This window comes from Buteo buteo, chromosome 13 (genome assembly GCF_964188355.1).
Source record: "Buteo buteo chromosome 13, bButBut1.hap1.1, whole genome shotgun sequence".
Taxonomy (NCBI): Eukaryota; Metazoa; Chordata; class Aves; order Accipitriformes; family Accipitridae; genus Buteo; species Buteo buteo.
Window position 1 is genome coordinate 18,551,075 of NC_134183.1, and position 14,970 is coordinate 18,566,044.

A 14,970-nucleotide genomic window follows, 5' to 3' on the forward strand; every position below is an offset into this window, starting at 1 on the left:
TTTTCTTTTTTTTTCTATAGGTATGAATACATGTGCTTTATGTATCATCTTTGCACTAAGGTAGTATTTCTTCACCGTTTCCTCATATGTGTTTTACAACCTCTGAACTGCCAAGCCGGGCTAGCTCAGGCAGAGGGGACTAACGCTGCACAGCAGGAGATGCGAGGGCTAAGCCTCCAGCTGCTCTCTGAAGTGAAGGTGGTGGGACTGGGTCTCAGATACCCAGGAAGAGATGGAAAATACATGGCTTAAAGTACCTCGCATTGACTTCAGACAGCAGGATTGCTGCTGAGAATGAAATCATTAATGCTTTTAACATCACATCGGCACTTGTCACAGGAATATTGTGGGTTGCTTAGCTGTGAGGTAAGGCACAAGAACACGGTGACTAAGTTTCCTGGAATAAATTAAGCACTGGCTTTCTGAAGTATGTGAACTTGCATAGCATAACAAAACGGGGATCTCCATTCTCTAAGACGATGGATATCTTCTGTGACTGCAATTTTCTAACTCTTAAGCTGGAAAGGGGAAATCTTGGAGAGCTTCACTGTTGATGACTCATGCTTAAGATAAAACACACATTTTTTAATAGCAAGAATAATTACTCATCCGAGTAGACTAGCCAATGCTGTAGTAGATCTTTTGGCACTCTGGGACTGGAAGAGCTCTTTCTGCTCTTTTTCAGTTGCAAATTATTGAGTTCTGTGGGATCACTGGACAGAACCTAGGACCTGCATTTTCTATTTCAAATTACGCAGTCTCTTGAACCAGTAACCCATAACTATTCATTGAATTAAAAGCAGTCAGGCAAATGGTTCATATGCCAATACTATGTATGTTTTCATTTGGGTGTTTTTAAATCAAGTTTCACGTAGTGCTATACACTTCCTTACCAATATCAATTTAAGGCCAAAATGTGATGTCTGTTTTCTTAGTGTGAGAGGAAGCAAGTGCCTTTCTCTACAGTGTATCTGTAGAAATCAACCCCGTGTCTTGGAGATTCCTTTGAGGAACAGCCCCCTTCCCAGCAAGGGGTTAGAGGGTTTGCTAAGCACATTTTTTTGCCCAAATGAAGCCAAGATTGTGTAATAGGATGGTGTGTATACTTGCACTCTTTCCCCTGCTTCCCGTAACTTTTGAACCTACTGACCAGTTTCTACCCAGTTTTTGCAGAAGGGAAACAGTCACTGTGACACCAGCTTTTTATCTTCCTGTAGCTTACTGGCATCTGGACAGAGGAACGAGGCTCTGGTGTTGCTCATCAGAGTGAGTTCAACATTTTGTAGACACCAGAGAGTCCACATGAAGATATTAAGGGCAGCCCAGACAGCACTGCTGGTGACTGCACTTGGTGAGGTCTCCAGCAATGAGGATGCTTCCCATTGCTTTCCAGAAGGAGCAGGAGCAGATCCTGGCCTCAGCCGTGCTTTCTGGCCAGGGCAGCCAAGCTGGCAGGCCGGGATGAGTCAGGAGCGACTCAGGAACTGCAGAGCTCCAGCTCAGTGCCAGTCAGAGCCCCCAGTGCTTCTCCTTCCTCCAGGCTTGTGGTTAGCACAGCATCTAGCTCACCCCAGCCTGTGCAGCACGTCCTCCTCCAGAGCAAAGCCTCAATGTGCCACTCCTGGTGGCTCTTCTTTGCTCCTGTTTAGGACAAATGGCTCTTAAACAGCTGATATTTAAAAGACAGTTTTATTGCCAAATCTCAAAGCTCTTTACAAGCAGGAGACAAAGTGCTGCCTTTCGACGGGCTGCAGCAGCTGCTTTTCAGATAGTCATCCACATTTGCTTGCTTGCAAACACACTTCCTTCCTGTCACAGACATGTAACCTGGTGGCACAGCCCAAAACACAGACTCACACCCCAGCACTCCATGCCCAGAGGGTTTTCAGGCACAAAAAAACAGCCTTAGTGCAACCAGAAATTAGATGTAAGTTTAAATGAAAGTTTAAAGGGAGACCTAAAAAAAAGTGCACGGTGGCAGGATGCACACTGAAGATGGGAGTTGCTGTATGAGGTCAGAGCAGACTAGGATCCTGTCTCGTGACTCTGACCAGCACTACCATTTTCAGAGGAGCATGTAAAAACACCCGAGAAGGCAGTTTCCAGCCCTAGGCAGAGCCTGGCTCATGACCAGAATGAGAAGAACAAGTGGGAAAACTGCAGAAGGATCATGATGCATTGTTTCCTGCAAAGTCCAGGTGAATCAGGCTTACGGCCCAGCTAGACATTTTAGGATGAACTGCTAACCCTATTAGAAAAAAACAGTTAAAACCAAAGAGTCTCTAACACAGAGTTCTCAGCAATAGAGTTACTGGGTGCTACGGACATTCCACTTACTTAAGTTATACGTATTTACAAGACATAATACAAATCTACTAAGTTCTGTTAGTACAGCAAATACAGTAATTAGCTGTTGCTTGTAAAATGATTTAACTTGCCCATTTCCTAACAGATATGGGGGGGGTTATCTGTCAAGATTCCTACTGATGGGAATTCAGTAAAATGTCAGACATTTATTCATTAGAATATTTAGTATAATATAAAAATATACAGTAAATATAAGCACATCCTGTAGGTTTGGCTGTAACAGATAGGGATGTCTGGGTATTTTCATTAGCGCTTTGCCAGATGGGCATCCACAGAACACACTGCCTCAAGAAAACACCTGGGAGAGCAAAAGCATTTGTATATACATTAGGGGACTGAGCTATCCCTTGAGCTGTTTCCATTCTCCTAGGTTTTCAGTTCCAGGCTTTGATTTGCCCACCCTGGAGTTTAGGACTGGCTTCAGCTTTGGGATATGAACCTGTACCCAGAGTTTGCCCTGGTTTGTGTATATTCCTGTTAGTGTGAACTGTTTTTTTCCCCATCTAATTTATCTCTTGTTATAGAACTGCATCTTGCAAAAGCCTGCCTGCTCCCTGAAGCTGATGTCCCTCGACTTCCAGTGCACACCAGGTTCTGACAGCTCACATTCATACCACACAGTGTTCGGTAAACAAAAGTGCACATGCAGAAAAATACATTTAGATAGCATATAGGCACTGAGTATTGTCTGTGTTATTAGCCCTTGTCCTAAGCATGTCTGGAAAGGTAAGTAAGACCCATGGTTCACATTGAATCTACAGCAGCAAATGACACAGATCCAAAGTTTGCTCCAGGCTGTGTGCCTGGGAGTGGGCTTAGGACATAGAAAACTTTTTGTCTCAAAGCAAAGCTTTTTGGCACCTGAGCCCTGAGCGTTTGACTGTGTAGAACTTTCCACGTGAGAGAATAATGAGTGAATTCCCATGCGATGTCTATGGCTGTCCTGAGAGGGGGACAGACCAGTGAAACCAAGGCTGGTTTAATCAAAAGAGGCAGAAGCATCGGTTCTAGTCACTACCTGTCTTGCTGGCTCTGGGTGGTGAAAAACAGGGTATTTGGAAGCCCAAAGCCAACATTTCTGTGCTTAGACCTGAAATGCCCACTGCCTAGCCTAAGAGGCTCAGATGAAGCTTTACTGGGTTGCTGCCATGGGGGGTGCTTGCAGCCCATTACAGCCTTGTGGAATCTGGGAAATTATAAAAGAAAGAACAGAAGAAAAAGAAATGGGTGAGCTAAGAGGGCAGTGTTGGCAAACAAGAGAAGAAAGCTTAGGTAGCATGTCACTCCTTAAAACCAGACTGGGAAGATCGACCTTTTCTGTGCTTCCAGAGTCTGGCTCTAGCAAACGAGAAGCCCTGCGGGCTGTCATATGATTCTCCTCAGAGCAACTACAGAGAAAAGGGGAGGGGACCCAGCTCAGGTACAGGGCTATACAGCAGCGGTGCAAAGACATGATTTTATCACAGCTGTAATCACTAAAGACCACGGGAACTGTGGTTGCTTTCAGCAGGTGGGCAGGGAAGCTATGGGAATTGTGCCAGAGCCTTCTGCAATGCCTTCCTCACACCCTTCTGTAGCAATGCATTTTTATTTTAATATACTTAAGCCACTGGGACCAGCCCCTAAGTTGTGCGTGCAAAATGCCTTTCCCTCCATGTACTTCAGTTACAGACGTCTGTGCCAAACCACGGCTCTCAGGCTAGCCAGGACTCAGAAGGTAGAGACCTGTTAAATAGGAAGGGGGATCTCATCCAGACCTGCTGTCTGGTGTACATGCTCCTGTCAGTTAACATCCCAAGACAACACAGAGAGCAAGCCTACAGCTTAAGGGAACACACATATCCCAAAAGATTCTTAAAGACAGCTCTCCTAGGAAGCTCCTAGGGATCTCCTGGACACAAGTTCTCCAAATGCCTGGCTAATTGTTCCCAACTAGGACGAGAGGATTCAGAGTTACCAGACAGGTATGGTCCTCAATAATGAACGTGTTGTGCTGCTAGAAGACACTCTTTCAAAGGCCAAGTGTAACCTTGTTGCCTCACTTTCCTTATTAATGAAACAGGAACAATGAATACTTGCCTGGCGATGATGCATTGAGACTTGCATTCACTGATGCAGTGCTTAGCACACGTAAAGCTCTGCACAGCCAGACTCAGAAGAGTGCCTTCGTGAAGCTGCCTCACATCTGAGGACACTACTTGTAGTCAGGAGTTGGCCAGTTTTGTTTGCCTCTGTGTGAGGTCACTTTTTAACTGTGGATGTGGTTTTATGAGTATCTTTGGAGAAGATTATACCATTTATATTTACATTCCTAGATGTCCCTGGGCCAGGTGGTCTGGTAAACCTTGCCAGCAAGTGAACAAACACTGACTACATTTATCCTTAAATGATTTAACTGGGAAAACCAGATAGGTGCCAGTGTAATCTGGTATCTGCTTGTCTGTAAATACAGACAGACAGGGGCTTTTGCTAGAATAGCCATTCTGCTCCTTTCAAAAATCTGGCTTGGTTTGATTACCAGTAATTTTTAAGGCCTGATCCATTGAAAGGACTTTGGACAGAGTCCTTAAAGAGCATTCACATTTTTGAAACCGTTCAACGTCCTGTAACCTTCTGCTGTGCTAAGAGGATTAGAACTGGACTGGTATGTACAGCAAGAAGAAAGAGAGAAAGATGCTATAATTCAAAGCTCGATTCTGTCCCATAAACGTGGTGTGTGCACAGCAAAACACCACCTTTTAAACACTGGCCTAGCAATGGTACAAATCATAAATGGCAAATGTTTAGCTTTCATTTTGAGAAAGAAGTCTCTTTGAAGAGTATGTCAGGGAGCACTTCTCCTATAAAGAGTCACTAGATCCTTTTGCTTTTCTTTCTGTTTCTGTGTTGCTTCTTTTTTCAGTTCTCCAAGACCTTTTATTTCTTGCAAAACTTGTGTAGCTTGCCGAAGTTGTTCTACTGCCTCATTCAGTAATGTCTCTGCCATCACTGGGGGTCCATTCCCCTCCTGGGCCTTTTCCAACCCTTGACGTAAAACCTTCTGCAGAAGTTTTTCTGCCTTTTCCCTTTCATTAGCAACTTTCTCCTCCATTTTAGCTAAGTGTTGATGGGAATCCTTCGGGAAACCTTGGCCTGGAGGTGCTCTCTGTGTATTTTTGGAATCAGACAGCAAGTCTCCCAGAGAAGAACTGCGAAGTTTGAGACCTGAAGCACTTTCTACAGACCCTTGCTTCTCAATAGTTCCTTTGACACTCTCATGGCCTGTTTCTGTAGCTAAGGAAGTCTCTGTCTCTTCTGCTGAAGTTTGCTCTTCCTTCTCAGCAGAGGTTCTCCCATTTCCTTCTTCAGTTTCAGCTGTTGGGGATGTGACCTCTGCTACCTCACCGGCTGCGATCCCGTTCACTGGGGGCTTGGAGCTGCCAGACTCCAGGTCTTCCCAGTCACCAGCTTCCAGGTCACCATGGCTGGAGTTCATTGTGGCTAGCATTTTTTCTGACAGGACCTTAGGAGGAACAGGGGGCTTTGTAACATCTGCAGTTGCAATCTCAGCAAGGTTGTCTTTGCTACTATCTCCTGACGATTTCAAGTCTTCTGTGTTTTCAGGCTCAGGGACTGGCTGGTCCCAAGCTACTTTTAGCTTGTCTGGCACGCTCTTAGGAGGAGGAATTGGAGCTTTTGCTATGCCCCTGTTGCTGACGTCAATGAGGTTCTCTTTGTTCTCCTCATTTGGTGCTTGGGATCCTTCCACATTCTCCTCTGGGCCTACAGAGTCCTCTTCCTTGGCATTTACATTGTCCTTTGATGCTATGCCTTCCTTAAGCTTCTTATCTGGAGGCAACAGAGGAGACAGAGGTTTTTTATGTTCCTGCTCAGGAAGACTGTTCTCTGCATCTTGGTTTTCTTTTGCGCCAGTGGGTTTTGTAGGTGGCATAGGTGGCTTGGGAGTTTCCTTCCGAGGTGGTGCATTGTCACTTTCCCTGATAGTGGAATCAAAGTTTGGCGGTCCGTTGTCTACTATATCCAGATCTAGTCGCAGGATACCATCTGATGTAGACTTGGCAGCCTGAAATACAAGAGAGAACTTTTTCACTATCTATCCCATCATCAATCCTGTGCTCCATCCTTTAACTTCAAGGTAAAGTGCAAGACCCTTACAACCAGCATGGCAAGCAAGGGGTTACTGCTTCACACATTCACCCCATTTATACTTAAATCTGTCGAAACTGCAAGGAGAATCTGATTGATAACAAAAACGGTGCTCTTTTAAGAGCAGCTTTTTCTGTAGCTCAAGAGCAATCTATGGAGGTTGCGCTTCTTCCATGCAGCACCACCCTGTGCTACCCTTTAACAGCAGTAGCCAGCTCTACCAGCGATAATCTGGTAAGTGAAACCCAGTGTGATCTGCTCTGCTAAAATTTAATGGGCTATGATAATCACGAGTCCCAAACATTTCACCCAACAAACAAGAAAGTTGGGTCAAGTGACGTACATTGCAGCAAATCTTGAATGCATTGAGCGAAGCACTTCCATCCCCCTGTATAGGCCCACTTTTTCCCCAGACCTACACATTCTGTGAATGTCATGAGCATTTAGCTGCCAAGTTATTTTCTGCCTGATAGTGCAGCAACTTGCATGAGAATATCAAAGCCGATAACCATAAGCAATCAAGAATTAGGACAAAAGCACAGAACTTATTTTACTACTTCCTTTGAGAAGAACGTCTCAAAGCCTGTTCCACAATAACCTTATTTCTTGTGGGTGCTAAGCGGTCAGCTCTGCTATAATTTAATTCTTTATCCTGTGGTAGCTGGATCCCTCTACCCCTTTGTTTACAGCATGCCTACCCAAAGCACACCTGCTTTCTGCTTTTGCAACTGTCGTATTTTTACTTGAACATATAAAACAAGTTGATCTTTAGATTGCTTGGCCAGGGATACTATTGTAATACCATTGCCTTCTGCTTGCTTCCTCCAACCCGATGTCATCCCTGTCTTACCGGGGCCAAGCGTCAGCTGGTTAAACCTCCTTCAAACCACAGGCTGTGTGCAAAGCACTCGGGGGGGGGGTTGTCCTAAAAAGGATGGACTTAGTAAAGACATTGCAGCATGTAAGCTCAGTGCCCCAGAGGGAGAAATGCAGTGACAGTTCCTGTGTGATGGAACCCAAAACCACACGAAGGCGTAGCTGCAGCCAGGGCCAGACTCCTGCAGTGCAGAAAATTTAGTTAAAGTCTCTCTTTGCCTTTCCAGCTCATCAGAGAGGCAGAGGCAAGCTGCATCCTGGAGGCTTGGCCCTGACCCGTCCTCACCTGGCCTGCTTTGGCACTGAAAATCATTGTTCATCCCATTTCCTTCACAATACTGCAGCCAGCAGCCGTGATACACATCTTTCTGCAGGCTGTATCCCCTCCCTTTCCCCTCATTCCTGTGTCTGAATTTGTAAGCTAGTCTCCCCTGAATTTGGCTGAAGGTGAGAGGCCTTATGGATATTACTGTTGGAGGCATCTCGTGAAAATAGTGAGCTGAGCAGGGGAGAAAGATCTTTTTAGTGCCTAGGGAAGGGCTTCCTACCTTACCAAACCCATATTAGGCAACAGAGAATCCACACTTCATCGCTGCTGTGACTTTTGTCATGTTTTCTTCTGCAGTTTTCTGGAGGAGTGGATGGGAATCTATGATTCATTCCCATGCTTTTCTATAGAAGAGACACTCTCCCTCCATTTCTATGCAAAGTAAAAAGTCTCGGGGCATCTCATTTTCTGCACAAGGGTCATCTGTGTGCTGTGCAGACACATAAGTCAGAGTCTTGGAAGTTTGAAGAAAGAAGGTTTGATTTAAAAACCTTCCTTGGTTGAGATTAATGCTCTGCTAAAATATCAGTCTGTCTGTGGAAACTTTTTCATAAATCACAGGAATCAAACATTAGTAAGAACCTCTTCCATGGAAATGAACTGCAGGTTTATCTTGTGGTGCTTTTTCTTTCTTTTCTTTTTTTTTTTTTTTTTAAGTGACAGATCCAGAAAATCAGTTAAGAGTAGACAGGCTAGTCCATAAAACTGCCTGGGAGAATAATGTATTCTGTTTCAGACCTAAGCAAGGGCTTGTAAGCTTGAAAGCTTGTCTGCTTTTTCCAGTTAGCTTAATAAAAAATACAGCTTCTCCCCACAGACCATGCAGTTCTTCTACCTTCAGACCACTGTGGCTACAAAATCATCACTTCTTAGAAAATAAATATAGGAGCTTCGGTCTCTTCTGATTAAAGTGAAACTATAATGGCTGCAGACGGTGAAGCAGCTCGTGAGTTATGGAAAGCTAAATATATTGTAATGTGTTGCAGCAGCTACAGATCTAGGGGAACCTGGAACTTCGTTAGAGAGGTGCTGGCACAGTCTTTCCCAGAGGAAGCTGTTTCCCTTGTCAGCTTTCTCTGGGCTGTTTGTACCTGGAGTTTTGTACCTAAGTGGAAGGAGCAGCTCTTGCTGATTCCAGCTGGGGAGATGGCTCACCCCAGGGTGGGTGCACTTACCTCCTTCAGGTGACTTCTTGTGGGTGGCCTGCGTCCATGGGTCATTTTCACTCTGTCCCGAGTTACGTGGTCCAAGGAAAGGCTCTCATCTACTTTTACCTTTGAAAGGGGGAAGAGGGAGGAAAGAAAAAAGGAATAGAGTCATTAATTTCTCAGGATATGTCTGTAAAGTTCTCACTGTCACACACGAAAGGATGCCACATTTGGATGAATATTTCATGACTACAGTCTTTGCCTCAGACCTTAGTTACAGCCCGTCTGCAAAGCCCTGCATGTACGTGATGGATATTTAAGGTATCTGTCCTATATATAGAGCTGTGTTTGTCTAAAAAAGCAAAGCATCGAACCTTCAGAGGTTCGTGATGGCTAACCTCCCCTCTACCTAAGGGGCAGGGAAGGAAAGACACAAGGCAGCTTTGTTGTCCTTGCTGCAGCCTGGGCTTGGACTGGCTCCTGCATATGGCAGAGCACAGTGCCGAAATTGCTGTTGCCATCTTAGAGGTGAAAGCTCATTAATAACCGTGACCTGACTGTGAACTGTATCAGCAGTGCTTTGTTACAGACCTTCCCTTCTACAGCTCTAATAACTGCAGGATGCTGAAGAGAAGGTGTGAGCAGTGACCTGGATTAATTGCAACTCTAGCTGCATTAACAAATTTATTTCCTGGAATCAGATGAGAAATCCACTGCCTCCGGCACATGGGGAGGGAGGTCCCAGCCCTCTGGCAGGTATTTCTCTGTGCTGGCTCTGTGACTGCCCACCCACCCATGCCGTGGTGGCTGAGGGTTGGACTCTGCTCCATGCGGAGAGCAGCACCAGTGACTGGAGATGGTGAAACGTCAGCGTGTCCTGGTTTGCTGGCCTTTGTACCACAAGTTTGTACAATAGGAAAGCTGGCACGGGTGAAATAGGGATTTAGAGGGAAAAAATGGGTACCAATCCCTGGCTGATATGGCAGAGTGGTTTTACAGCTCTTTCAGCGGAGAACAGCTAATCCAAGCCAGCTGGGGGCTTGACCCTTTAGCTTGTGCCTGGCCAGTGCGGAAACGCTTTAAATCTGAGGTTTGATCCTTACTGGAATGAATGAGAATTAGAGGCTGGCTCCCTCTGAGGACCCGGGTCCTCCTCAGGACAATAACCCCAGGCCACAGGGCAGGGAGTTGACCTGAGATCCCACCTTGCCGTGCTGCTGAGGGGCTGTGCAGAGTTCACTGCCCACTGGAGAGCCATGTGCCGTGCTACTCCAGGCAGCTCTGAGCCGGCGTGGGGTCCCTCCAGCAAGGGCTGGACAGCATTGCATTGTAGGACATCACATCTTCCACCCGCTGAAACATGAGAGCAGACCGGGCTGCTAAGCTCTCTGCTGCTAGGTTTTATATTATAAGGCTGCTGCTGGTCCCAGCTGGTCCCTTTAATTCCACATGCTGCTTCCCACTTGGTCCAAGGGCCTGAGGAACTGCTACACCCCACTACCAGCAAAGCCCTGACACTGAGTGCCATTTGCCTTGGCAAAAAGAAGTATGTTCCAGCCTCTCCTCCTGCTTTTGCCCTCTGCTAAATAAAAGCAAAGCCCAAGCTCTCAGAGTTTGCATCTCTAGCAAAGTATCTGCAGCGCTTAGCCCTTTTCTCAAAACTTTTATACTCATTGCTTTGGTTTCCTTTGCTAAACAGATCTTGCCAATTGCTTCGTCCCCTCGTTACCCTGCCCATTTCTTCTTGTGTCATTCCTGTGATGGTGGTTTTGTGCACTTCCTTTCAGTTACTGAAACAACTGCAGAATAGATACTGCTTCTTTGGTTTAGTTCATGGCTGATTTACAAGCTAACAGGGAGCAAGATTTAGTCAGGCTCTAGGACGTGCAATTTTCATCCTTCCCTCTACACAGCAGGATGGGAGGAGAATTTGGGAATGCAGGTGTGCTGGAGCCAGCTGAGAGGCAGGCAGGTTTGGCCAGTGCCGTGGAGTAACTTTCCACCAGACTTCTCGCCAGACTGCAGGCGGAATAGCTGGTGGACTGAGTCACTTCAGATTTTTCCAGTCTTGAAGACTGGGCTATGTCCTAACCAAATACCTCCATTTCCAGGCTGCTTGGTGCTGAGGATCATGGCAGAGTGGGGAAGATGAGGCTCTCCAGGCTGCAGCCCCAGCTCTACACAACTCAGCGCTGCAGCTGCTTCTCCGCACCAGCCGTTTCCATCAGGAAAGGGGAACACCCCTGCATTCGCTGATCCCAAACCTACTGAAGCCACCAGACCATCTCCCACTGACTTTGGTGAGCTCTTGTGTCTTGTGGGCCTCTTGATGAGATGTTAGCTCTTAGCAGCACAGACCATCCTGCCGGCACAACATCTACTCAACCAGCTGCCCCTGCCTCCCTGCATCTAACCCTGGCCAGGAAAGAGGGAAAGGCAGCAATATGTAGGATGGTGCAAAGGGCTCTCTACATGTTCTACCTTCTTGGGCTGGGAGCTGAAGTGGCTAAAAGCTCCCAGCCTGCGGGGATGCGATGTGGTTTACCTTGAATACCATCTTTCTCTTTCCTTCAATACCATCCTTCTCTTTCCTTCGACCATGGCTGGCATGCAGGGACAGGGAGCAGGGCGGCTCAGGCAAGTTCTGCTTTTAGCTAAAAAAGCAGTGGATGAGAACTGACACAGAAATACAGGACTTTGAAAACTGTTTCTCTTACCTCATCAAATACTTTGTTTTTGCCTCTATTGATCCCTTCATTAAGCGCTTTTATCCACGATTCCTTTTCTTCCAAAGTTGGAGCTTGAAATTTGATATCATGAACCTGCAAGAGCAGAGACAATTTTGCCGAAGCATTCCTTGTCAGGACAAGAGAGGTAGCTCTCTGCTCTCTGTGTATCACTTCATTTTCTATATAACATTCAGTTCCAGCCTGTGTTTAAACTACAGATTCCTTTGTACTTTGGCAAATACTTCACTTCATAGCTCCCATGAACAGGATTTTGTTATGCTGAACAGCTTGTTGCTGCAGTTTTACTTTTGCAACTAGTAACTAAAGTAGTAAGAAAGTAAGAGTTTCTTCCTTCTGCAGAACACTCGGAATAGCTCCTAGAGCAGCAGCAAGTTGTTTGTACAGCAAATGGTCACATTGTGTATAGAGTCAGACTGAAAGTCCAAGTCAGTTTGTGCTGGTTCAGATGCAATAAAGTACTTTATTTCCAACTTCCCCCGAGGCTGCAAGCAACGGGAAGGCTGCATGCAGCGGGCTCTGCCTGCTTCCCTGTTCCTGCAGCTCTGCACAACAGAACTGATATGGGAATCTGGGGCTCTGACCTGGGCTGCACTAACCCCAATTCAGCTGAGCACCGATGTGATGAGGCATAAGGGCAATGTATGGGAAAAAATTAACCATATTTTTTCTGTTTGCAAATGAAGAAATACAGCAGTGAACGCTACAGACATACACTTTCTGAGGTTTGAATAGCTATCCTAACAAGAAGGGAAGAGTCAGCCATACAAGAGGGAGCTGGCAAGAAGCACGGGACACAAATAAGGAGGGAGCAGTGGGTGATTGTATGGCCTGTCCCCCAGCTAGCTAGCTCTCCCCTTCCTCCAGGGTAGTCCCGTGGCTTTGCTCAGTGTTTTGAATCTCTTCTTGACCACAGCAGGGAAAATAGGTAAGGTGTTACTTATTTCACTGCTGTGTTCTCTGAGCACCTCACCAGTTTTATGTATCTTTGCCCTAGCATACACTTCAGGTGAGAGAAATATCATCGTCACATTACAGGTGACTCCATGGCAGACTGGCTTGGATCCAAATAGCTCCATGCAGTGCCCTAATCCGGACTGCACAGGCACACAGAAATACTCTTGTGCTAAAGAACATCATCAAAGTTGCAAAATCAAGAACTTAAAAATTAGACAATCCCAACATTGCTGGGGCAGTCCTAACTCAGCCTGCTGTGCATATTCCTCCCAGTACCAACCCCGATGACAGGGGCAGCACTTCTTACTGAGCTATCCCATCGTGTCTTTTATCCTCATGGGTCAATATGTCTTATTGATTGCACTCTGCTCAAGCCCTGTCCTGAAAACAGAATTACTGATTCCCCTGACAATCTCTTCTTTGCTGCTTATCAATACAATTATCTGGGGTCTTCACAATTACTTTTCAGAGCAACTGAAATTATCCACCTCTTACAGGCGGGGAAGTGAGCTACAGAGAGGCTCATTCAAAACACATACTAGTGGGGTCTTGTTTGGAATAGTCTTTTCAGGTATTTAACATCCTATAGGTATTTTGCACCTTCCCATTGCCTTCAAGAGCAATTGTAGTCCCAGTCTTTTTGTAAATGAGGCCTCACATTCTGAAATCACAGAAGGGTCTATATAAAACAGGGACTATATAAAATGAGGGTGACAAAGCTAATGGTGACTGACAGTTGAATGCTCTTAGCAGCTCCCTGTTTTATTTATGGCACAACAAAGCAGCAACTGTTTTGGGTCTCAGCAACTTTTGAAGGTACCGTCAGAAATTCTGCAGAACTAAAGCCTGATCTCCTTACACCCACTCCTACTGTTTAGGTAGAAATCGACTGCCCTGCCCTTCTGCATTTATTCCTCGCTTCAATGCCATGGTTTTACATCTGCACATCACAGTGACAAAGTGCCAGACCCTCACAACCAGCGCGGCAAGCAGGGAGTTAAGAAGCAATTTGGGGAAAGATTATTTATTCGATTAGTTTGCACATGAGGTGACGGGACCACATGTCTTCCTGAGAGCTCAGAGGAGAGGTTAGGGCCTGAACCACAGCCCTCTGGAAAAAGAGCCCTTTGTCTGGGGCACAGAAGGGCCAGGCTAAGCAGGGAACCTAAGGGAAGGCAAAGCTCCAAAACAGAGTGACAGCCAAATTTTGTTTTAGTCCAAGCAGGCCTGTTCTTGTGTGCGCTTAAAAACTTTTTTTGTTTGGAAACGATTTTGCCCCAAAGCTTTGTGATTATAAAAGCTTATGAGAAAGGTCTACTTGTGAGCAGCTGAGCTGCTGCACTGCCTGGCAAAGACCTGGCAGCCTGCACCAGGGTTTAGAAATCTCCGTACATGTTGTTCAAGGGAAGGATTCCTGCCTCGCTTCAAGCTTCCTCTTCCAATGCCACTTTCTGTGCCTCATTCTCGGCACCCAAATAAAGCTTCCAAGCCTGTGACTAAGCGCTGGTGTCAGCAACCCTGCGGCAGGGCAGAACGAAGCCTCAGGGGGATGGTTCATCATTAATGAGAAGCTGAGATGTCCCTCCTGCACACAACCCTCTGCCTCACAGTGTAATGCTGACCAGCCGCTGGGGCCACCAAACACAGGCCCAATGGATGGTGAGGGAAAGGGACTCGTGGAAAGATGCTCCCAAGGCAGCAGCAGAAAGAGCCCTCCTGTTGCCCAAAGGGCTGGGCGAGGGAGGACAAGCAGCACGTTGCATGGGACCCCGCTTCCTGCGATGGGGCAGCGTGGGCAATGCCAGACTCATGCCGCTGCAGCCCTGCTCCCTGCTTGCACAAGTCCCTGGGGCTGTGACACAGAGGGGCAGCCTCCAGGCTCGCAGCAGGTTCTTCCCAGTATGCCCAGTTATCTTTGTTTGAAAACTTTTTTCTCCTTTTTAGAACAATACTCACAGATACCAAGGAAGAGTCAGGCTGCTGGGGCTCTGAGGCTGGTGCTCAGGATGCTACCAGCCAATTTGTTGCATTGTCTGTCTGCATTCATCTGTGGCTTGCATCCTCAGCCACAGCACTGGGGAGAGGAAGCTAACCCAAAGTGGGATGGAAGCTCTCTATAAAGCAGACAGCTGCAGAGGAGAGGCAGAAAGGAGCTGGAGGAGTTGGGTCTCAGTCCTGCCTGCCACTGGGGCTCTGTACACTAGCCTGAGACTCCCAGGTCCTCTACACACAAGGAACAAATGAATTTATCTTGTCTGTATTTTCACTCATTTGCGTATTCACAGATATCAAAGGATGTACCTGAAGATGGATACTTCCCACAAAACGTTAAGCAGGGTCTGTTCTCCAGCAGCAATTTAAGGTAGAGAGTTGTGACACTGGTATAAGGGCAGCAGGCAGG

General features: G+C 46.4%; 1 protein-coding gene and 1 long non-coding RNA gene across 9 annotated transcripts in view; one reads left to right on the forward strand and one right to left on the reverse strand.

The window, feature by feature from the left end:
• The window catches only part of LOC142038960 (uncharacterized), a 46,779-nt gene that overhangs the window by 17,338 nt on the left and 14,471 nt on the right, over nt 1-14,970 (forward strand). For all 8 annotated transcript variants that reach the window (XR_012652758.1, XR_012652752.1, XR_012652754.1 and 5 more), the window contains one exon: nt 10,977-11,165. This is a non-coding gene — a long non-coding RNA (uncharacterized LOC142038960). The remainder of the gene's footprint in view (nt 1-10,976; nt 11,166-14,970) is intronic.
• Nucleotides 1,633-14,970, reverse strand: part of PLEKHO2 (pleckstrin homology domain containing O2) — a 29,367-nt gene continuing 16,029 nt past the window's right edge. The window contains exons 4-6 of the mRNA XM_075044962.1: nt 11,583-11,687; nt 8,893-8,991; nt 1,633-6,430 (exon numbers count right to left, since the gene is read on the reverse strand). Of these exons, the coding sequence (XP_074901063.1) occupies nt 5,192-6,430; nt 8,893-8,991; nt 11,583-11,687 (1,443 nt within the window). The 3' untranslated portion in view covers nt 1,633-5,191. The remainder of the gene's footprint in view (nt 6,431-8,892; nt 8,992-11,582; nt 11,688-14,970) is intronic.